This window comes from Dipodomys spectabilis, unplaced genomic scaffold (assembly GCF_019054845.1).
Source record: "Dipodomys spectabilis isolate Male_0828 unplaced genomic scaffold, ASM1905484v1 ptg000564l, whole genome shotgun sequence".
Lineage (NCBI taxonomy): Eukaryota > Metazoa > Chordata > Mammalia > Rodentia > Heteromyidae > Dipodomys > Dipodomys spectabilis.
Genome location: NW_024871241.1, coordinates 16747 through 41750, shown reverse-complemented (window position 1 = coordinate 41750; position 25004 = coordinate 16747). Strand labels below are relative to the sequence as shown.

At 39.7% G+C, this 25004-nt stretch overlaps 1 protein-coding gene across 2 annotated transcripts in view; it reads right to left on the bottom strand.

Moving 5' to 3' along the window:
- The window catches only part of LOC122100115 (serine/threonine-protein phosphatase with EF-hands 1-like), a 50780-nt gene that overhangs the window by 13474 nt on the left and 12302 nt on the right, over window positions 1-25004 (bottom strand). The window contains exons 4-10 of one of the 2 annotated variants that reach the window (XM_042670533.1): window positions 24602-24765; window positions 11117-11231; window positions 8072-8118; window positions 7040-7206; window positions 5616-5652; window positions 4298-4447; window positions 1825-1974 (exon numbers count right to left, since the gene is read on the bottom strand). In XM_042670533.1, the coding sequence (XP_042526467.1) occupies window positions 1825-1974; window positions 4298-4447; window positions 5616-5652; window positions 7040-7206; window positions 8072-8118; window positions 11117-11231; window positions 24602-24765 (830 nt within the window). The remainder of the gene's footprint in view (window positions 1-1824; window positions 1975-4297; window positions 4448-5615; window positions 5653-7039; window positions 7207-8071; window positions 8119-11116; window positions 11232-24601; window positions 24766-25004) is intronic. The other variant, XM_042670534.1, reaches the window with a different exon arrangement.

Here is a 25004-nt window from a genome sequence, read left to right as displayed (position 1 = left end):
ACTGGGTCCAAATCAGCTCTTCACAAGAGGACCAGAAATAGTGGTTCTAGTAAATTGGTTGTGTAACCATCAGCAGGTTTGGTACTGAAGAGGAGCTATAAATAAGTGAGAAAAAGGACAGTGTGATGGGAAGAACAGAACTAGCAAGAGAATCACTCTGGAAGGATCAGCACCTGGTTATCACTAGAGAAACCATGTAAAAGGCACACTTTCTGCAAGGCATTTTGAGTTTCTGATGAGTGACTGAGGTGAGAATTAAAGCTACCTAAAGAAGAGTCAGCCTAGAATCCTGTCTCCAACTCAGTTCCAATATTGTACATTCTACCCTACAAATGGATACATGTAATCCCTTTAGTTTGCTGGGTTTTAGAGGTATAGCTCCATGGTTAAGCATGTGTGAGTCCCTGGGTTTAATCTCCAGCACACATATACACATACATGTGAAAAAATGTACATGTACACAGATTATAGGTGCTGGTGAGGAAGTTGAAAAATTGGACCTCTTATACTTTGCTGGTAGGAATGTAAATGATATACTGCTTGGAAAAATGGGCTAGGGATTTCTCAATGTTAATCTTTATAGTTGTCTTTCCACCCAGCAATTCCACTCCTATAAATATGCTGAAACTGGATATATAGAAAAATGTGTGCGTTCAGATGAGTATTACTTGCAATATCCAAAAAAATAGATATAACCCCTATTTCCATCAACTGATAAATGTCTATTCTTACTATAGACTATGCTTCACTAGTAAAAAAGAAATAGATACTGACACATGATACGATATAGAGGAACCTAAAGAACATCTTGTTAGCCGGGCGCTCACACCTATAATTCTAGCTACTCGGGAGGCTGAGATCTAAGGATCGTGGTTCAAAACCAGCCTGGGCAAGGAAAGTCTGTGAGACTCTTATTTCCAATCAACCATCAGAAAACTAGAAGTGGCACTGTGACTCAAGTGGTAAAGCGCTCGCCTTGAGCTGAAGAACAGCGCCAAGGCCCAGAGTTCAAGTCCCATGACCCACAAAAGAAGAACCAATCCCAAGGCTGGGCTTGAGGTCAGAGCCTGTATACTGTCCCCGAGCTTTTGTCCTCAAGGCTATTGCTCTACTGTCTAGCCACAACCCATTTCTGGCTTTTGAGCAGTTAACTGGAGATAAGAGTCTTGTGGACTTTCCTGCTCAAGCTGGTTTTGAACAGCAATTCTCAGATCTCAGCCTCCTGAATAGCTATGATTACACATATGAGCCACTGCCTCTAGACTACATCTTTTTTGCTTCTACTTTACATAGAATAGGCAAATGTATAAGGATAGAAATTATATAATAGTTGCCTAAGCATGGTGAGAGCAGTGTAGAGTTGAGTGAGTATTCAAATATTTTGAATTTTGGGGGGATGATAAAATTGTTTTAGTATTAGATTATGGTGACAGTTGGACAGTTGTGAATACACTAAAAACTACTGGATTATTGATTTCAAATGGGCGAGTTATATGAAATATAGATTACATCTCAATAAAGGTACTAAAAATGTGATGAGAGACAGGCATGAACTACCATTCATGTCAATAATCACAACTTGTGGGAGGCATCTGTAAGGTGTACTGAGGTACTAATCCCATCCTGAGGAAAAACATCAGTCCACACCAGAAAAAAAAATCTGGAGAAAAAGGTTCTGAAGTGTGACTCAAGTGACAAAGCTACTGAGATAATGGCATGATCAGATAACAAGTGTAAAGTCATTTTAAATTATACATTGTAAGGCACAACATCTTGTAAGTTGGTGATTTCATTCCTGTTTTGGTAAACGCTTTGATTACCTACCTGTTCCCATTCATGCTTTGATAACTGTTCAGATAAGGAATTGCTTGAAGTGGCTTTCCCTGAGGTCATAATTTTACCAGCTTTATCTTTCTTCAAGTCCACGGCTTGGTCTCTATTCACTGACATGGGGGGCATCAACACAGTTTTCATCTACAAAGTAAATATGTACTTTAATTAAATCATCTGTTGTGCCTTTAAACTGATTGCTACTGGGACATTTTAACTAGTAGGAGGCAGCACTGTTAACAATTACACAAGAACAGGTGTAAACCAGAAAGTATATTCAGAAAAGTATTGTAAGAAAGTTTCTATCCAGTTTATAGTCTATGCAGTTAGAAGTTTCAAACCAATTTAAAGTTTGACCTGCTTTGATGTTAAACCTCTTAGGAGTTATTCAACAAGTATAAAACGCTACATACCAGGTGCTTGGGTTTTATCAGTGAATTAGATAAGAAAATATATTAAAAATAATATGAAGATTCTTTCTACCTCCCTGCTGCCAAATCTTGCCTGGTCTTCAGCTTCCCACTTCCCTGACTGTCTAGCTCTGACTCTCTCAGACCCCAGGGAACAGGCTCCATGTCTGAATTCAGATAGTAGGTGCTCAGCAAGTAACCACCAAGTAAATGAATCAAATGATATGCTCAAAGATGCTGAGTGGCACCCCTGGTCTCTGGTCTTCAGAAACCCCCTCCAGTCCAATCCCATTCTCTCTTTCTCCAATCCTTCACCACTGTGGAATTTCCACACCAACACACGTGTGTGTGTGTGTGTGTGTGTGTGTGTGAGAGACAGCCCATGATATGGTCTAAAGGTTGTATTAATTCAAAGGATGCAAAGATAATAGCAACAATTTTTTTTGTCAATCATGGGGCTTTGAACTCTGGGCTTGGGCGCTTATCCCTCAGCTCTTCAGCTCAAGGCTACTGCTCAACCACTTGAGCCACAGCACCACTTCCGGTTTTCTGATAGTTAATTGGAGATAAGAGTCTCATGGATTTTCCTGCCTAGGCTAACTCTCAACCATGATCCTCAGATCTCAGCCTCCTGAGTAGCTAGGATTACAGGCGTGAACCACCAGCACCCAGCCTAATAGCAACAATATTGTGATTCACATGTGTGAAACTTCATGTGAATGAAACTTCAAGGTATGACAGGTATCTCAGATTCAACTGTCTCTCAAATTCAGTGCCAGCTCTAGAGTCCACCTACCCATTTTGGTGGGAAGGTGACTACCAGTTGTGAGTGGTAATGGTTCAGGTTTCTCACTAAGACGATAGATAGATAGACAGACAGACAGACAGACAGACAGATAGATAGATCTATATTATATATATATATATTACTAGCTCCACAGCTGCTATTGCTCCTCATTCTCATGTGGCATTCCCCTTTTGCCTTGTCTAGAGGCTTCAGCCTGACTTTGGTAAAGGAGAAACATAAATTCAGTTATCCTGTAAGGCCCACCCAATGATCCCTATACTATGTGGAATCTTTACACATACCATGTAGACGCTTTCCTGAGAGGTTCTATTACAGACTAATGTTTTGCTTCTGCTGTACTTACTATGATTATTTAGAATTGAAAGATTCCAAAAAATTAATCCAATGTATTTGAAATATAGGGGAAGTCATAAAAATTCTGACATAAGCTGGGCACAAGTGGCTCATACCTGTAATCCTAGCTACTCAGAAGGCTGAGATCTGAGGATAGTTCAAAGCAAGCCCAGAGAGGAAAGTCTATGATACTCTATCTCCAATCAACCACTGAAAACCCAGAAGTGGAACTGTGGCTCACCTGGTAGAGTGCTAGCTTTGAGCAAAAAAGCTCAGGGACAGCACCCAGGTCCTGAGTTCAGGCCCCAGAACTGGCACACACATGCATGCACACACATGTGCATGTACACACAATTCAGATATAAAGTGTTAGGTAATTATATGTACATGAGCCATCTAGTGTAATAAAATTCATAAATATAGAAAGATTATTAGTTACTGTGGCAAAATTGGGAGAATGGAGTACTACTGTTTAATGGGTACAGTTTCAACCAAAGGAGATTAAAAGTTCTGTACATTCACAGTGATGTGAATGCACTTAATGTGGCTGATCTATATATACACTTTAAAAAAGGTTGCAGTGGTAAATTTTGTTATATATATTTTACCACAGTGTACCATAAATAACTTGAGATTTTAGTTTTAAACATCAAGATTTTTCACTTCTAGAAATAGTATAAAATACCAAGGCTTCTTCATTTTCCCACTTTCAACATGAATTTTTTAAGAAACTTTTCTAGACATAGAAATTACCCACTTTGTTCTGTATCATGCAAAGATTTTCTTTAAAATTTTAGTAGTACTTTCACACTTGTAACAATGACTAAAACAAATCAATTCAAAATGAAAAATGAAGGAATGCACATATTCCATTTAAAGTCTCTGAGATAAGATTCATGCAAATATTACTACTTACTTTGTTTCTTTCCAATCGGTGGAGTAAATTCAAGTCTGTAGACTCTGATATTCCACCATGTATGATGAGGATTTCATCATCAATAATTGTACCAATTGGGAGCCAGGTATAGACTTCTTCCAAGACTTTCAAGATTTGTTTCCCATGCAGCTGTAATAAGAGCTTGAATAAGTTTTGATTTCCTGATATATTTTACTTGAATAGTCCCAATATATGAATAAAAATCACTAGTTGGGGCTGGGAAGGTGGCTCAGTGATAGAGTGCTTGCCTTGCATGCATGAGGCCCTGGGTTTCATTCCTCACACCACATAAGCAGAAAAAAACGGAAGTGGCACTGTGGCTTAGGCGGTAGAGCGCTTGCCTTGAGCTAAAGAGCTGAAGAAACAGTGCTCAGGCCCAGAGCTCAGGCCCCACGACCAACAAAAAAAAATCACTAGTTTTCATGCCACCCAAATGAGGTAACCAAGGAGTCACTAACCAGCTAACCCATAGTAATTGTTTTTTTTAAATTCTGTACTTGTGATACTTTGATCTCTTGGGGTCTTAACTACTCTGAAGGAAATATCTAATAGTTACTGGTAAGAATATGTACACCAATCAGTTCAGAGTCTATACCTCCAAGGACCTCTTTTATTGAACTATCCACTCAGAGCCATTCTCCAGGGAACCAGGGACCAAATAACTAGAGACAACTCTTATACCTCGAGCCAGCTGACATTATTCAAACTTGTTATTCTTAAGCCTGATTAGACTGAGATAACTTGCCCTTAGCTTCCAAGGAAAATAATAATAAAATCTAAATAAATAAATATATATGCTCTGCTCTGGTGCATGTTTTCTCTGGCTTCCTTCCTCTCTCTATTCTTTCTCTGTCTCTCTGTCTACTTCAGGGTCTTCTGTTAGTAAGGCAATCACTCTACAAATTGAACCATGCCACCTAGCTCCCTCTGCCTTTGGACTGATTCTGGTACTTTCCCCTGTGATTCTCCCTGGGTGCCATATGGCAGTGTTTCTTTCTTTATGACAGTCATTTCTTTGTATGGCTTTACGAGGAGTTTATTGTCAATAATCATGCCAATTGGGATCCAGCTGAATAAAATAAACTCCAGGTTGGAACCTTCAATGGAATATACTCATCTTTGCTGAAGCCAACACAAAAGTCACAATGAAAAAGTAAATGTAAGACTCTACCATGACCAGGGCTTCTTGCTGTATTTCAATTTGATTAAAAGATTTGGAATAGTTAGCACATCATTACTGGCTCTTTTCACTTCTATGCATAAACAGCAAAAAAAAGTAAAAAAGTATGAGTCTTACCTTGTATTTATATAAAACTTCTTGTGTGAAGCCATACCTAAAGAAAAAGAGAATTTTAAACTGTTTACTGTTAATAACTCCTACTCACCTGAGTCATACAAAAAAGGGAACCATATTGACATTCATTGGCACCAGCACTATGAATCAAGAAACTAGACTTAAGTTGGAACTATTACTTACTAGAGTCTTTACTTGGCATGTCTCTACTTGCAATCAGCTTACAGGGTAGTTTAGGGAAGAAAACAGATTTTCATGAAACAATCATTAGGCAACTTAAGAAATATGTAGTAGACACAGGTTGTATAAAGGCCCCAAGTGTTTTTTTGAGAAGTGTGTTGTGACAGCTAGAGAAAGCTGTGTGGGCAAAGTCTCTTCATTTAGATAATTTTTTCCCTCAGACATTAAATATGTTAGAGTAAATGATAAGGGAAAAAATAGAAAAGATTGAACAGACAAAAAGAAAAACCTAGAAGATAACAACATGGCTCTTCTAATGCAGCAGTGATACTCACTAGACACTATGTTGAAATGAACTATACAACTTGTGGGGGAGGGGTCAGAAGGGAAAAACTAGGAGAAAATGAGGAAAGACATGACACTGTTCAAAAAGAAATGTACTCAATACCTGACTTACATAACTGTAATCCCTTTGTACATCACCTTTACAGTAACAATAAAATGCATAAAATCACCTTAAAAATTAACTACTTAGCTTTGATCAAGACATTCAAAAGCCCAATACCAAAAGCATGAGACATACCATACCTTCTACTATTGCACTAGAACAAACTATTTTGTTTTCATAAAATGACAAAAAGGAAAAAAGCAAATGAAAGGAACATTTGTCAACTCCCATGCCTTTCAGAAAAAATATTAAATCATTTAGTGAATCTTTATCCCTCAAACCTCCAGTGTGTTATATTACTGCTAATCTTGAAAATGTTTATGCTAGGCTAGAAGCAAAGATCATTTCTTAAAAACACACACATATGTGCAAAATGGTATACATTTCTAGGATAATATCTGAAGCAAACCAAGAGAATAGACAGCAACAGAATGATTCCATCTAAGTCTGCTCATAGAATCAGCCACATCTGCAAATCTGGTGTAACATAAATACCCCAAAACAACCATGTAGACTGTGAAAGGTGGGCATGCCAGATAAAGAACAGAATAAATGGAAGATGTAAAAACAGGACTGGAATAAAAGATAGGATTTAGGATTCAGAGCAAATTACATTTACTTCACTGAAGACGGGGGGGGGGGGGGGCTGGTGGTAAACAGGACTAAGAATTGAAGCCTTCCTTGAGATTCTCCTTGTCTCTTTTTCTTTACCCTTACCCCTAACTCTCCTGGGAATTAAGCATGGTGGTTTTTTCCTAGAGTGGAAAATAAAGGAGGCAAATCTAAAAACCAAGGGTACCTTAGATTCATCATAAAATCTTCATGGTTCCCTCTGTTCAAGTGCAAGTCACTGGGGTATACAAGAAAACTCACAAACAGGACCATTAGGATTTCTATGGAATTTCTGCCTCGATCAACAAAATCACCATTAAAAATATATGAGTTGTTTTCTGAAGGAAGACCATTCTGTGGAAGGAGAGGGAGAAAACCAAGCAGTTAAAAGAATGCTTTCCTTCGGGTGGGTTCTATCTGTGCTTTTATATTTGGTATTTATGAAACTGAATAAAGCCAATGTTCAGTACATATATGTTGACAATTTTTATATCCTCTTGGTGAATTGCTGACATGAAGTGCAATCTTATCTGAAAAATAACTAAAATTTTAAAAGGCATAGACGTATGCCTCAAGGAGTACAGTGTTGACTAGAAAGTACAAGGCCCTAAGTTCAAACATTATTTTATTATTTATTCATTTAAATACAATTAATAAAAACCAAATTCGCTCTTCATCTTGCACAACCTAGATATTTATGACATACTAAAGACAATGAAGACAATCAGATACAAATTGCTATCTATACATTGTATACTGTATATATAAACAGCAATGAAGTTGATTAATGCAATCTGATCAATTTTTTGTGCTAGGCTGGGGCTTGAACTCAGGGCCAGGGTGCTATCCCTGAGGTTTGTCACTCAAGGTTAGCACTCTACCATTTAAGACATATTTCCACTTCGAGCTCTTTTGGTAGTTTACTAGAAATAAGAGGCTTACAGACTTTCCTCCTGGCTTCAACCTGCTATCCTTAGGTTCTAGCCTCCTGAGTAGCTAAGATTACAGGAATGAGCTACTAGCACCTGGACAATTACATTTTTAACAAATTTTGAACCATATAAAAAAATCAAGACATGCCTCAACAGATCTTTACTAAAATCTAGTATCTGTTTATCATACCTGTATTTGTATACACCATTAAAACCAATATTCCCATTTTCCATAAGACTGCCCTCCCTCAACAGAAGCACAAATACTTAGCAAAATAATCATTTACCTTATAGAAGATCAACAAAAGGTCTTCCAGGCTCCCATGCAAATCACCTGAAATAATTTTTTTAAATCACTATTCAGTAGAAAACAAGATGCAATGTTTATTTTGTTATAAAGTTGTAAACCTCAAATACTCCAAGTGTTCCTAGGGCATTGGGGTTTTACACTACAATATTAATTCAGCAGGAAATCTGTTTTCATGGTATCATTTTTTTCTGCTCCTATGTAAATGGGGCAATATATGATATTATTCACTCCAGTCATTTATGCAAGGGTTCATTTACATTGAGTTAAGCACTATACGAATGCATGTACTTCAATGATCATGATCAGTATTTATAAATGTTCTATAAGATGAATACTGTTTTCATTATTCTCATTTTCCAAATGAGGCTCATATTAGCTAAGTAAATTATGAACCTACCAAGCTAACCAATATCAGAGCTGGAATTCAAACCCAACATTATTTCACTTGAAAATTCAAGAACTTAGAAGTTGGGAATGGTGGCACAAACAGATAATCCTATCACTTGGGAGGTTGAAGTAGAAATATTACAAGTTCAAGGGGAATCTGAGGTACATAATAGGACATTGACTCAAAGACAAAAATATAGGCTGGGTAGAATACATGTGTGTATTCCTAGCTACTTGGAGTTCAGGAGGACTGAAGCTCAAATGGCCTGGGAAAAAAGTTAGCAAGACTTCATCACAATAAAACAGGCCCATAATGAAGCCAGGCACCAGTGGGCTGATGCCTATAATCCTAACTACTCAGGAGGCTGAGATCTGAGGATCACAGTTCAAAGCCAACTCTAGGCAAGAAAGTCCAAGAGACTCTTATCTCCAATAAACTATTAAAAAAAAAAAGCCAGAAGTGATGCTAGGGCTTAAGTGGTAGAGTCTAGCCTTGAGCACAGAGAGGCTCAGGGACAGAGCCTAGGCCCTGAGTTCAAGCCCCAGGTTGGGCAAAAATAAAAATTAAAAAACAAAAAAACAAGACAGTTATGGTGCAAGGAAATATAGGATCTGAGAGTACCTGTCCAAAAACATGAGGCCTTATCTGAAAAATAACTAAAACAAAAAGGACGGAGAATAGCTCAAGTAGTGGAGCCCTTGCAAGCAAGCCTAAGTTCCTGACTTCATATCCTAGAACCATCAAAAAACCCTCACAAAACCAACAAACCCAAACTCTAGATTTTATCAATTTACTCTGCATGCTCTACATTGTAATACTTAGGAAAGCAGTAACAGTATCTATAAAACTCATCACTAGATCCCCAAAGGCCTACCATAGAAACCAATGAACTACACAAACTCAATAAAAACATTTATAGCTGGAAATGGCGCTGTGGCTCAAGTGGTAGAGCGCTCGCCTTGAGCTGAAGAGCTAAGAGACAGTGCCCAGGCCCAGAGTTCAAGCCCCATCAACAACAACAACAACAAATTTAGTAACAAAGTGTTCAGCTTTTTTGTTTTGTTTTGTTTTTGTTTTTGGTCCGGTCGTGGGGCCTGAACTCTGGGCATGGGTGCTGTCCCTCAGCTCTTCAGCTCAAGGCGAGTGCTCTACCACTTGAGCCACAGCGCCACTTCTGGCCTTTTTTTCTGCTTATGTGGTGCTGAGGAATCAAACCCAGGGCCTCATGCATGCAAGGCAAGCACTCTACCACTGAGCCACCTTCCCAGCCCAAAGTGTTCAGCTTTTTGTTTTTGAGACAGTCTTATTATAGTCCAGGTTGTCTATGACCTCACAATATTAATGCTTCAGCTCCCAAGTGCCAAGCTTACAGGGCACCATCACATCTGGCTAATAAATAGTTTTTGAAGAGTTTTAGAAAATAAACTCAGTAGCATGTAAAATTTAAAATTGGTGAGTACTTGACATTCTTTTAATGAGGCAGTAATAGGAAATGTATATGGTAAACAACTAAAGGAAATCATGCAAACATATCAAGCTATTAGTTTAAAAATAAGAGTGACTATGTGAGTCTTGTGATAAATATTTCTAGGAAAAAATGTCTCTTTCTGGGTCTGTGATGGCAACTAAAGGTATAATGGAAGCACACGGGAGCAGATCCCACTGTGTTGTGGCTGTTACATATACTCAGATAGCAAGACTAACCCTGGCTTCAGAGACTCCACAAAATGGAATGGCTTCATAAGCCTTATGGCCTCCAATTCTTTATTTCTATGAAAAGAAAGGCCTGCAGAAGCCTAGGCCATCATGCTGAGATGTACCATATGCTAGAGAGCTGTAGTGGCCCCATTAGGTTGGAACTGAACCTTGAGATATTTCAAAAATCTGAGTCATGACATTTCCTGAGGATGTACTGCTATCATCACTATCAGATGCTAGACATGGAAATGGTTTAATTAGATTATCAAATTGACTTTTACTTGTCAAAGTAAAGGAGCAAGTCAAATTAATTTGGAAAATAACAACCACTGTTTGGCAACCTAAAGGCTTAATTAGAAGTTAAGGGAATTGTTCCTTCTAAACTCCCCACTCCCAAACAGTTGCAATCACACTGAGCACCAACTGTGATGAATTTCAATGTGTACTGTTTCTTCAAGCGATATCTTGCCAGGCTGGACTATGTGATAAGTCTTGTTATGTAGAAGAACAAGAAACAGATTTCTGGGATATTCCCACTCTTTCAAAAACCGCAGAGACTAGTCAGAAAAAATCTAAAACAGTAGTCAAAGGCAGGAAAGAATTTCATCTCCACCCTGCCTTGGTTCTCTTCCTAACAATGTGACATGAAATTAAGTTAATGAGAGCTAGTCACAGGGAAAAGAAGCTTATTCCACTCACGGATTGTTTTCCATGTTAAATGTTATCTGCCTTTATAAAAACTATCCATTCTTTCATTACTCACATAATTAATTCCTACCAGAGGGTGAAATAAATACAAAACAAAGATAGGCAACAATAGTATCATGATAAATAATTCTACATTATCATCAAATGATGCACTTTTCAAGTCAAATATATGATATAGAACCAAAAAGCTCCTAATTATCAATCTGATAACTCTCCTCTAAAACTTACCACAAATTGTTATCTCCTTGGAGGGAGAAGTTGTTACATGTGTGAAATTTGGCATTTTCCTCAGGATTTTCTTGGTTTCAAATAGCACCTCTAACACGTAGTGAGCATGAAGTACCTGTGAGGAGAAACCAGAGGAAATAGACCTAATGAATACATAGACATGAATACATAGAAAATTCTAAAAATGAAACATATGAAGACATTTAGGTTGATGCATTTTAAGATAACCTCTAAATGGTTCCCAAATTGATCATTCTAGCACAGTGTACGGCATATTAAAAAAAAAAAACACCCTCAGGACATATTTGTGAGTAACTGAATGAATAAATGTTCTAAAAAAAGTCTTGCTTCAGCCCCCAAGTGCCAGGCTGACAGGGGCATCTCCCAGGCATGGAGGCTTGAGAAGATTTGGTATACAGCTTTAAGAATGCTCACAACAACAAGGACATTTATGTAAAAACCTAACTACAACACATACTCCAAACACAATAAGACACTTGGATTTTCTCACATTTATGACTATCTCATTGCTCTCCTCTAGTTATAGTGTTGATGAATGAGCCCATGGTTTTGTGGTTTTAGTCTGTTAGTTCCCTGGACTTAAAAAAATATCCAGCATGTTTTTTCTCCCCTTTATTTTATTATAAAATATTGCAAATACCTATGTCAGACATACAGTAAGCAGAGAGAGGACTACTTCACAAACTTTGCAAGTGATAAAAAACTTTAAGGTCCAGTTCTATTTAGAACTAAGATATCCAATGATGGCAACCACTACTATATGGAGCTATTGGGCACCTGGAATGAGGCTGGCTGGATTTGGGTTGTGCTGTAAAGTTCATACTGGATTTCAAACACCTAGTATGAAGAAAAAAGTAAAGTGTCTCAACAATCATTTTTATATGATTATTTATTAAAGTAATGTTTCACATTCTGAGTAAAATAACTACCAAAATTGATTCCATGTGTTACATTTTAAATGTAACTACCAGAAAATTCTAAGTATATGGTTCACATATCTGTATTGGATAGAGTTGGTTTAAATTACTCAAGGCTGAGAGGGGGGTCATAGCTACACGTCTTTCAAATATTTCTGTGGGAAAGGGTCAGATAAGTTGATGTTAGGTGAAATGAAACCCAAGATAAGGACTCAAATGATTTTTCTTTCTTGCTATTGTTTCTAACATATTTATAAGATGATTTCTTTGTTGCTTTGTATGTCCCTCCCCCACAGTATAACCCCTGTTTTCACTGTATTTGATGTTGGTATAATTTGGGGAGGGGAAAGCAAAAAACAAATTGTTTAAATAGGGATACAGGTGGATCCATTGCAACAATGACATGTATAAGACATTATGTCAAAAAACGAACTTTACAACTTTGGCTGGGGTGGTGGCAGGCAGAGGGGGAGATGGAAAGGGATGGGAAGGGGAAACAAAGGAGGAGGCAACAATGCTTAATAAGAAATGCACTTATTACCCTGCTCATGTAATTGTAACCCCTCTGTATGGTATTTTCACAAATAAAAAAATAAATAAAATATTGCTGTGGGTGTGGATTGAGGCAGGTAGAACTTATTGAATCATCCTGTCTCATGATGTCCTGAAATGTCCATTTTCTTTCTTTCTTTTTTTTTTTTTTGGTCGGTCATGGGGCTTGAGCTCTTGGCCTGGGTGCTGTCCTTGTGTTCCTTTTTTTTTTTTTTTGGGGTCCGGTCGTGGGGCCTGAACTCTGGGCCTGGGCGATGTCCCTCAGCTCTTCAGCTCAAGGCTAGCACTCTACCACTTGAGCCACAGCACCACTTCTGGCTTTTTTCTTTTTGCTTATGTGGTGCTGAGGAATTGAACCCAGGACCTCACGCATGCAAGGCAAGTGCTCTACCACTGAGCCACCTTCCCAGCCCCTGTCCCTGTGCTCTTCAGCTCAAGGAGAGTGCTCTACTACTTGAGCCACAGTACCACTTCCGGTTTTCTAGTGGTTTATTGGAGCTGAATCTCACAGACTTTCCTGCCCGGACTGGCTTTGAACCGTGATCCTCAGATCTCAGCCTCCTGAGTAGCTAGGATTACAGGTTTGAGTCACCAGTGCCCAGGTGAAATGTCCATTTTCATAGCTATTAAAGTAAAATTATTTTTTTCCTCAAGAATCCTCAACATTATTTATGTCTTAAGAATTTTCATTTTTATGATGTATGGAAATATGACAGTGAATTCTATTAATATGTACAATTATTATGCTAATAATAATGATGACAATAACAAACTTTCTCCTTCAACAAAAAGAATTTTCATGACTATTTTTTTTTTTTACAATGTTACCCCCTCCATTGTTTTCCCCCTACCATCCCCTCCCTCCCTCCCTTCCCCCAGGTTCTTTTTTTTTTTTTTAATTTTTTTTTTATTGTGATTAAGTGATTATATAATTTCCGGAAATTCACAGTATTGTGGAATAATGATGCTCATTTAAAGTCACAAGTTCATTCTAACTTTCCTGGAGCAAATTGTCTATCACAGTCTGTAATATATAACGGTGTTCACATGTTATATACCATATATGTGATCAGCAGCATGGGGATATTTAGTAGTGGTTCAACCAGATGAGTGGGAGTTCTTTGCTTCTTAAGTCCTGTTAGTTTTGTCATATCACCTAACATTTTGGATTTAGCATCCACTTATCAGGGAGACCATGTACCGTTTGTCTCTTCGTTCTTGGCTAACCTCGCTCAACATGATTCCTTCTAGCTCCATCCATTTCCCTGCAAATGCCATTATTTTGTCATTTCTAATGGCTGCATAATATTCCATTGTGTATAGATACCACAATTTTTGGATCCATTCATCTGTGGTGGGGCATCTAGGTTGTTTCCATATCCTAGCTATTGCGAACAGTGCTGCAATAAACATGGAGGTGCACGTGTCCTTGTATACTGGTTCCTGTTGTTCAGGGTAGATGCCTAGAAGTGGTATGACTGGGTCGTAAGGGAGGTCAATCTTTAGCTTCCTAAGGACCCTCCAGACTGCTTTCCAAAGTGGTTGTATAAGTGTACATTCCCACCAGCAGTGTAATAGGGTTCCTCTTTCTCCACATCCCCTCCAGCATTTGTCGTTGGCTGATTTGTGGATGTGGGACATTCTGACTGGGGTAAGGTGGTATCTCAGGGTTGTCTTTATTTGCATTTCCTTCACCACCAGGGATGATGAACATCTCCTCATGTGTTTCTTTGCCATTTTTATTTCTTCATTTGAGAAGTCCCTCTTTAGTTCCTTTGCCCATTTAGTAATTGGTTTGTTAGGTTTGGGAGGGATTAGTTTCTTGAGTTCCCTGTATATACAAGATGTTAACCCCTTGTCTGATATATTGCTGGTAAATATTTTTTCCCAATTAGTTGGTTGTCTTTCTAGCTTAGTTGCGATAGATTTAGCTGTGCAGAAGCTTTTTATTTTAAGGTAGTCCCATTTGTCGAGTCTCTCTCCAACTTGTTGTGACCCTGGGACTCTGTTCAGGAAGTTCCTTCCTGTGCCTATTAGCCTATTAGTTCAAGTGTCTCTCCTACTCTGTCCTGCAGTAGTTTCAGAGATTCAGGTTTAATGTTAAGGTCTTTAATCCATTTTGAGTTGATGTTGGTGCATGGTGATAGGCTGGGGTCCATTTTTAGTTTTCTGCATGTGGCTGCCCAGTTTTCCCAGCACCAGCGGTTGAAGAGGCTGTGTTTCTTCCATTGTATGTCTTTGGCTCCTTTGTCGAATATCAGCTGGCTATAGGCCTGTGGATTTATTTCTGGATCTTCTATTCTGTTCCATTGGTCTTCGGGTCTGTTTTTATGCCAGTACCATGCTGTTTTTGTTATTATACCTCTGTAGTAGAATTTGAAGTTCGGCATGGATAGCCCTCCCATATTGTCTTTATCCCCTAGAATTGTTTTGGCTATTCTAAGTCTTTTGTTGTTCCATATGAATTTTTGGACTGTTTTCTGTATTTCAGTGATGTACGTCATTGGGATTTTAATAGGAATTGCATTGAATTTGTATATTAGTTTTGGAAGTATTACCATCTTTACTATATTAAGTCGGCCTATCCAGGAGCATGGGAGGTCTTTCCATTTCCTAGTGTCTTCTGCAATTTCTTTCTTTAACTTTTTATAGTTCTCATTAAATAGTTCTTTTACATCTTTGGTTAGGTTAATTCCTAAATATTTTATTTTTTGGGAGGTTATTGTGAATGGGGTTGCTCCCTTTATTTCCCTCTCTTCCTGTACATTATCAATGTATAGGAAGGCAACTGATTTTTGTGGGTTTATTTTGTATCCTGCTATTTTGCCGAAGTGATTTATGATTTCTAAGAGTTTGGGGATGGAGTTTTTGGGATCGTGGAGTTATAGTATCATGTCGTCTGCAAAAAGGGATAGTTTAACTTCTTCTTTCCCTATGCGGATCCCTTTAATGTCTTTTTCTTGCCTTATTGCCCTGGCTAAGGGTTCTAAGACTATATTGAAGAGGAGTGGAGACAGTGGGCATCCTTGCCTTGTTCCTGATTTTAGGAGAATTGGTTGTAGCTTTTCCCCATTAAGTATAATATTGGCTATTGGTCTGTCATAAATGGCTTTTATTGTTTTTAGAAATGTTCCTTCTATTCCTATTTTCTCCAGAGCTTTTAGCATGAATGAATGTTGAATTTTATCAAAGGCCTTTTCTGCATCTGTGGCAATAATCATGTGATTCTTGACCTTGGCTCTGTTGATATGATGGATTACATTTATTGACTTACATATGTTAAACCATCCCTGTGTCTCTGGGATGAAGCCTACCCTGGTCATAGTGTATTATTTTTTTTGTGTTTCTGGATTCTGTTAGCTAGAATCTTGTTAAGGATCTTTGCATCTGTGTTCATCAAGGAAATTGGCCTGTAATTCTCCTTTTTGGTTGTGTCTTTGCCTGGTTTGGGGATGAGTGTGATATTGGCTTCGTAGAATGAGTTTGGGATAGCTCCCTCCTTCTCTGTTTCTCTGAAGAGCTTGAGGAGTGTGGGTATTAGTTCTTGTTTAAAGGTCTTATAGAATTCTGCTGTGAATCCATCTGGTCCTGGGCTTTTTTTTATTGGAAGACTTTTGATAGCTTCCTGTATCTCATTATAGGATATTGGCTTATTTAATTGGTTAACTTCTTCTTTGCTCAGTTTGGGCAACTTGTATTTCTCTTAAAATGCATCCATTTCTGCCAGATTTTCTTTCTTTAGAGAGTATAGCTTTTGAAAGTAGTCTGTTAGAATTGTTTGGATATCTTGGGTACCTGTTGTGATGTTTCCCTTGGCATCCCTAATCCTATTAATGTGGGTTTCCTCTCTTCTTTTTTTAATTAATCTTGCCAACGGGCCATCAATTTTGTTTATTTTTTCAAAGAACCAGCTTTTTGTTTGGTTTATTTTGGTTATGGTTTTCTGATTTTCTAATTGGTTAATCTCTGCTCTTAATTTGGTTATCTGGCTTCGTCTAGTAGCTTTAGGTCCCATTTTTTCTTGTTTTTTTAGCTGTTTTAGTTGCAACATGAGATTATTTACTTGGTCTGTCTCCATTCTCTTGATGTGGGCACTGAGGGCAATAAATTTGCCCCTCAGGACTGCTTTTGCTGTGTCCCACAAGTTTCTTTGTGAGGTGTTTTCATTTTCATTGAGTTGTAGGAAATGCTTTATTTCTTCTCTGATCTCTTCTGCTACCCAGGCATTGTTAAGGAGTGTGCTGTTCAATTTCCATGTATTAGAGAAATTTCTGCGGTATGCTTTGCTATTGAGAGCTAGCTTGATTCCACTGTGGTCAGATAGGATACAGGGGATTATGTCGATCCCTTTGTATTTGCTTAAGTTCCTTGCATGAACTATGATATGGTCTACTTTGGAGAAAGTTCCATGAGCTGCTGAGAAGAATGTGTACTGTGTTGTTTTAGGGTGAAATACTCAGTAGATGTCAGTTAATTCCGCTTGAAGTATGGCCTCACTTAATTCGGTAGCTTCTTTGCCAATCCTCTGGTTGGTAGACCTGTCCTTTGGTGAGAGTGGTGTGTTAAAGTCGCCTAGTATTATCGTATTGGGATCTATTTTATTCTGTAAGTTTGAGAGCATTTGTTTGACATATCTGGGTGCACCAATATTTGGGGCATATAAGTTGATGATGGTTATATCCTCCTCTTGGATTGTTCCCTTTATTAATATGTAGTGTCCGTCCTTGTCTTTCTGTACTGATTTTAATGAAAAGTTTATTTTGTCAGATATCAGGATAGCTACACCTGCTTTCTTACTGGGGGCATTTGATTGGTAGATCCTTTTCCACCCCTTCACTCTGAGTTTGTTTGTATGTTTGGCTGAGAGGTGGGTCTCCTGAAGGCAACAGATGGATGGGTCTTGTTTTCTGATATAGTCCTCAGTTCGTTTCCTTTAATTGGCGAATTCAGCCCATTTATATTAAGAGAAAGTATAGAGAGATGCATTGTTGTCCCTGCCATTCCGTTTTCCTAAGTTTTTCTTCTTTCCTTTCCTCCTGTGCTTGCTCAGTTAGACTTTGAGTAATGCCTGTTTGGGGCAGGTCCCAGTTCCTGGTTGCTTTCCTCAGGTTGTGTCCCCCCTCTTAGAATTCTTTGTAATCCTGGCTTAATGTTTATGTATTCATTTAGTTTTTCTTTGCTATTAAAAGTTTTCAGTTCTCCATCGAATGTGAATGCTAGCTTTGCTGGGTATATCAGTCTGGGTTGGCAGTTATTGGCTCTCAGGGCTCGTATGGTGCTTTCCCAGGCTTTTCTTGCATTCATTGTTTGTGTGGAGAGATCTGCAGTGATTCTAATTTTTTTCCCATTGTAGTATAGCTCCTTCTTCATTTTTGCTGCATGCAGGATTGTTTCCTTATTATTCAGATCTATCATTTTTACTATAATGTGTCTAGAAGTGTTTCTCCTGGGATCTTGCTTGTTGGGTGTTCTATAAGCTTTTGTAATGTAGTTAAGATGGTCGTTTTTGAGGTGGGGAAAATTTTCATTGATTATCTTGTTAAATAGGTGTTGCATTCCCTTGCTCTGGAATTCCTCACCTTCGTCCACTCCGATTATGTGAAGGTTAAATTTCTTGGCATTATCTGCTTGCTCTTGAATTTCCCTTTGGTTTAATTTGAGTGATTTTTCCATATCTGTCACTTTTTGGTCCAGTTGGTGTATTCTGTCTTCTGTATCTGACACTCTACCTTCCATTTCATTCACTCTGTTGACCGTGGCTTCTATTGTGGTTTGCATGGAGGAAATGGATCCCTTTATGGATTCAATGTTGGTTCTCAGAGTACTGATCTCACCTCTCAGAGGTATGCATTACCTCTAATTTGGCATTTATCTCACTTCTTACTGAGGTTTGTGCAGCTTCTATTTTTGCATCCAACTTTTGTTTGATATCCTGTATCTCTTTTGATAGTTCATCCTTGTGCTCTTTCAATTTCTGATCCATTTCTCGCTTTATTTCTTGAGTCATTGCCTCCAGCAACCCTTGGATGTAGCTTTTGTCTTCCATTCCTGCTTTGCTCCCACTGACGCTCTCCCCTACGTGGCTGCTGGCTTTTGAGGTGAGCTTGCTGTCCTGGGTGGTGGTAAACCTTGTGATTTTTCTCTGTGATTTTCGCATGGGGGTTCAGGAGACTGCTCTTCAATCTTGTTTTGGTGTGTCTGTCTTTGCTTGGTTGCTGATTCTGTATTGGTAGAGAGAGTCTGTGCCTGATCTGGATTCTGTTGGGAGCCTATTTCCAGCTGCTATTCTGACTTACTTAGGATTCTCAGCTCTCTGCTGTAGATTGCTGGCCATTCCCGCCTTTGGAAGGGTTGAGCAGCCTAGACTGCTTGTGTTTGCTCCTACGGGTGCTCTTGGGAAGATCAGATGCTCTGGATGCACTCTCCCAAATACTGGAGTCTGCTATGGGCTCCTGATGTGTTTTTATTTGGTTGTTTTGGGCTGGTTGTGGGCTTGAACTCTAGGTTTGGGTGCTGTCCCTCAGCTCTTCAGCTCAAGGCTGGCATCCTACCATTTGAGCCACAGCACCACTTCTGACCCTTTTTGCTTTTGTGATGCTGAGGAATCAGATCCAGGGCCTCATACATCCAAGACTATCACTGTATTGCTGAGCCGCCTTATCAACCTGAGCTCCTGCTTACTATCAGGTGCTGGCAGCCTGTGTTGCCCAATTCCCAGCCTAGGGTATATGGGTGGAGTTTTGGTGGGGTTTGGGCTTCTCTTGTCCTGAGCCTCCAGGTCTTTTGTTGTCACAGGCGTGCTTCCCGGGGAGTGTTGTTTCCTGATTTTCTCCCCTCTGTTGAGGCGTATGCTCAGCTTTTTACTTCAGTTGGGAGGAGTTGGTTGTTTTGTTCAGGTGCCGGATCCCCGGGCCTGGTTCCGGCCCCAGCCTGTAGTGCGCTCGTTAGGCCTGTGCTGATGTGTATACCACCTAGGTTATGCAGCCTGGAGGACACAGTTCAAATTTCTTCTACTGTTGGTAGTCTTGACCCAGGGGCGCTGTTCCTGGCTTGGGCATTTAAGCTCCCTTCCAGGGGCACTCTTGCTCTGGCCTGGCCAGCAGAGTGTGCTCCACGGGCTGGTGGAGCTCTCGAACAGTTCCCAGTTTTAGTGGGTTCTGTGGTCCGGGTGTTGGGGTAGGGAGTCTAGGTCAGGGTCTGGGGATTCCCTCCAGCTCTGGTCTCCCTTGAGGGATACACTGTCCCCTGTGGGGTACTCAACCTGGAGCTGGTTGTTTCTGTGTGGTGTAGGTCGTCAGTTGTTGTTGCAATCCGAGTTCAGTTGGGGTGGTTGCGGTCTGGGTTGGGCGGTGGTGGCTCTGTGTGATTCTTTTCTGTCTCTGCCTCTATTGAAGCTGTCGGGTCAACAGTGTCCAAGCTCAGGCGGCTTCTTCGCGGGTTGTAGAGATCCGGTGGGTCTGACGCCGGTGCCTCAGGCGACTTCTGCGCGGGTGATCTGCAGGCAGCCCCCTGTGTCTCTGGGACCCGAGCAGCCCCTGCCGGGTCGTTGCGATCGCGATCGGGCAGGTGGTCTGCCGACAGGTCCCTTTGTCGCGCTGCTGCTGCCGCCGGGCGGCTTTGTCAGGATGGAGCCTCTCCGCTCCTGTGGAGAGTGAGGGGTGGGGGTGGGATCCTCGTGGAGACTCCCAGCTGGTAGGTTTCTCTGTTCCAGGCGATCCGCTGTTCTGCAAACCGGTACCTGGTGATCTGCAAGCAGCCCCCTGTGTCTCTGGGGCTCCAGAGCCCCTGCCGGGCTTGGCGCACTGCCAAGCAGCCAGTAAAGGTTGGGGGAGGGGTCTTCGCTCTTCTCTGTTCTGAAATTCTTCTTTTCCTCTCTTTCTTTTTTTGTTATTTTCCACCTCTGGTTTTTCTCTGAGTGTTCATCTTTTTGTTGTTGTCGGTCTCTTGGGGAGATTAAGCGTTGGAACTCGAACTCTCTTTTTGGTTGGAGAGAGCTGTGGCGTTTCCCTACTGCCCCGTCGCCATCTTGGTCCCCCCTCCTCATGACTATTTTTTAAAGAGACAGCAAAGAGGATATATAGCAATATGAGAATTAAGAGGAAAGAGAATCCTGGATATCGATTAGTGAGGAGATAACCCATTTCTTACCTATACACACCTAATAGATTGTTAAGACTTTTTCCCAAAAAATGCATTCTAAAACCACTCAGTCTTAATGTGAACTGTCTCTCAATCACAGGCTAAAGAAATAGGTAAAATACTCTTATTTAGCTGGAATGCTGTTTCATAGTTAAGGCGGGGATGGGGACTATGTGTGGTTACCACCTTGTGCCTGCAGGAAAGGGCTCCACCATTGAAACTTCATTATTCAACATCTTTGTTCTTCGACAATTCAAAAACTACTCTTGTGTAATGGCTTGTTTGTACACTAAATCCATTGATTCCCAATGCTGGCTTCAATGTTACTTGTACTTGCCATTGAGCCTTTTCTGTTCCAAATGTATTACTAATCAGAGCACTTGCTATATGAAGATAGTGTTGTTTTTAAGTTAAAAAAATAAATTCTCACTGAGATTATCTTGTGACAAGAGAAAATTCTTAGTATCAAATTTTTTCCACGATAAAATCATTTATTAATATTTGTACTTGCTGATAAGGATATCTTTCAGTAGCATTAAAATCAGTTTGTTCACAACTGTAACATGAGAGACTCAAAATGATTAATTCAGATGTTGGTTTCTGTATTTATAAGTACATTCAGATTAACCACTCAAAATATTCACCTTCTTTTAAATAAAATTATACTTTAAAAAGATATCTCTTTTAAATAGTATTTCTTTCTAAGAGTTGTTTTTAGCTTGGTGCTGGACTCATAATCTTAGCTACTCAGGGGATTAAGATCTGAGTATCAAGGTTCAAAGCCATTCCAGGCAGGAAAGTCTGAGACTCTTAACTCCAATTAATCACTCAAAAGCCAGAAGTAGACATGTGAGTTAAGTGGTAGAGTATCAGACTTCAGTGAAAAACCTAAGATATAGTGCTCAGTCTTTGAGTTCAAGATCCATTACTCACTCTCTGTCTCTGTCTCTCTCTGTCTCTGTCTCTCTCTGTCTCGGTCTCTCTCATACACAAATAAAAGCAGTTTTTAAATGTACAAAATATGCATTTTGTACTTGGAATAAAAATGTATAGCCAGGTACTGGTGCTGTCACACCTGTAATCCTAACTACTAAGGAGGCTGATATCTGAGGATTATGCTTTAAAGCCAGTTCACACAGACACATCTGAGAGACTCTCATCTTCAATAACCAGGAAAAAATCAGAAGAGGAGGTATGGCTCACATGGTAGAGTGCCAACCCTAAGGAGAAAAAGTGAAGCAAGGGCATGAGGCTCTGAGTTCAAGGCCCAGTAACCAAATAAACATATACATACACACAAATTAATATAACTCAAATGAATATTGAAATATAGGCATATATATATATATATGATTCTTTCAATAGAAATTGGTAGGCCTATTCAAAGAGAATGCAGCAAAAAAACAGAAATGAGATACTGATATATAAAACTACATGGATAAACTCTGAAAGCAATGCCAAGCAAAAAGGCAAAAAGGTCACATATCAAATACTACTCATGAAACATTCATATTAGATACATTTGTAGAAGAAGAAATTAAATTAATTGCGGCCAGGAGGTGGGAGAACGAGGAAAAGAGTGTTGCTAATGGAGAAAGGGTTTTATTTGGGGGTACAAAAATTTTCTGGACAATGGCCTAATATCCAGAATATACAAAGGGCTCAAGAAACTAAACCCTGGGGCTGGCAAGGTGGATCAGTGGCAGAGTGCTTGCCTTGCAAACATGAGGCCCTGGGTTCGATTCCTCAACACTACATAAGCAGAAAAAGCTGGAAGTGGTGCTGTGGCTCAAGCGGTAGAGCGCTTGCCTTGAGCTGAAGAGCTGAGGGACAGTGAGGTCCCATGACCGACAAGAAGGAAGGAAGGAAGGAAGGAAGGAAGGAAGGAAGGAAGGAAGGAAGGAAGGAAGGAAGGAAGGAAGGAAGGAAGGAAGGAAGGCAGGCAGAAAGAAAGACAGACAGAAAGAAAGACAGAAAGGAAGGAAGGAAGGAAGGAAGGAGAGGGAGGGAGGGAGGAAGGAAGGAAGGAAGGAAGGAAGGAAGGAAGGAAGGAAGGAAGGAAGGAAGGAAGGAAAGAAAATCCTTAAAGAATCAACAACTCAGGGCTGGGAATATGGCTTAGTGATAGAGTGCTTGCCCTGGGTTCAATTCTTCATAAACAGAAAAAGCCGTAAGTGGCACTGTGGCTCAAGCAGTAGAGTGCTTGCCTTGAGCTGAAGAGCTCAAGGACAGTGCCCAGGCCCAGAGTTCAAGCCCCATGATGGAACGAACAAACATACACACACACACACATACACACACACACACAACACACGACACACGACACACAACACAGCAAATGCAGAGAGAATTCATAGCTATAAATGTCTGCATTAAAAACAGAAGGATACAAATGTCATTATGACATGCATTTCCTTTATGGCTAGGGCTGTGCAGCACTTCATCATCTATTTATAAGCCACTTGCACTTCTTCTTTTGAGAATTGTCTGTTCAGTTCATTTGCTCAGTTGTTAATTCTTTAAGAGTACAGTTAGTTGAGCCTCCTGCCTATTCTATTAATCCCTTGTCAGATACATAGCTGGCAAAGGTTTTCTACCATTCCATAGATTATCTCTTCAGTCTAGCGAGTTTCCTTTGCTGCACAGAAACATTTTGTATGATGCAATACAACTTATCAGTCCTCACTCTTACTTGCTGAGCTATTAGAATTCTATGTGGGAATTTATTTCCTAGGCCTACATGTTCCATAGTTTTCTCTATGTTTTCTTGTTGCAGATTCAAAGCCTCAGGTCTTACATTAAGATCTCTGACCCACTTTGAAATGATATTAGTACAAGGCAAGAGGCAGGGATCTAGTTTCAGTGCTCTACATGTAGATATCAGTTTTCTCAGCACTTTTGTTAAAAAGGTTGTCTTATCTCTAGTCAGAATAGCTAGCACAAACAAGTATAAATGTTAGCAGAGACATGGGTACAGAAAGTTAATAACAAAGGAAATAGCCACTAGGCTGAAGAGTGCCTAAAGAATAGGAGAATATCTTTAACAGGTGTACATCTGACAAAAGATTAATAACCAAAATCTGTAGAGAGCTCAAATAACTAAACTCCAAAGAATCAACAAAGAACCATAAGCCCCACAACTTGATGTTTCAGAGCCACTTCCCAAGAATACAAAGAAATGAAACTGAAGAGGCACTTTTCAGCCTCAAGCATTACACTGCTGTCCTCACTAGCTAATATTTTTCTGATAGCATGATTATATTACCCACTCTGATATTTAAAGGATGTTCAATTTACTGTTAGAATGGGCTGGTAACTCCTTTGCTTCCTGGACAGAGATGCCACTGTAACAGTCCTGCCAGATGAGTGCTGTGTGGGCTACAGCTTCAGCTGACTGTGACCTCAGAAGCCATGGTGTGCACTGTATACAGCTGAACACACCGGCAGATGAAAGAAGCATCTGAGAATCAGACCAATTTTGTTACAGGAATTACGTAAATCTGCTATTTTGCTTTTCTTTCTGGGTGATATATGTATGGTGACTAATGGATTATGCTTCCATGTACTGCAAACTTTCCATTTTCTGTTCTATGTTTCAAGTGTTAAATAAAGATGTTTTTATAATCTATCAAAAGGAAAAAGGAAAGGCTGTAAGCCTACAAACTAAGAGGCTGCTATACACCTGAGGAAACTTCTATTTAATAGGTTAAATAAAGCAGAAGGCAACTCTCACAGAATATGAAGCATTTCTCCATGGAGATACATTTCTGCCGCAGTATTTTCATTCATCCACTCACTGGGATGTCATTGAGCACCTACAATACACAAGAATTAGGGCAGCTTCTGTTCAACTTGCCTGTTGTTGCCTGAAGGCCTCAAGAAGTACATCAATATCAGTAAAAGTGAGAGGAAATTGTAGCCGAGGACCATCATAGGACTTGGGGACTTCTACCAAGTCGACATAGGACTGTCTATCCTTGAGGTCCTGCAAGTTGGTTTCACGAAGTCGATTCACTAATACTGGAAAAGGAAAGACAAAGAGCCACCAAAATATAAATGATCATTCCTGTACTTCATTTTTAACAAAGATCTTCTTAAATTCCTAAGCCACATAAGGCATTGTGCTAAATGTAATGAATATCAAGATCCCCCACATGAGGACAACCCTGAGGAACAACTGATTCTGGGGCTCGTGGGGATATTCACATAGATCATCACCATCCCTTCCCATGTTGATGTTTGCCAGAGCAGTGAGATCA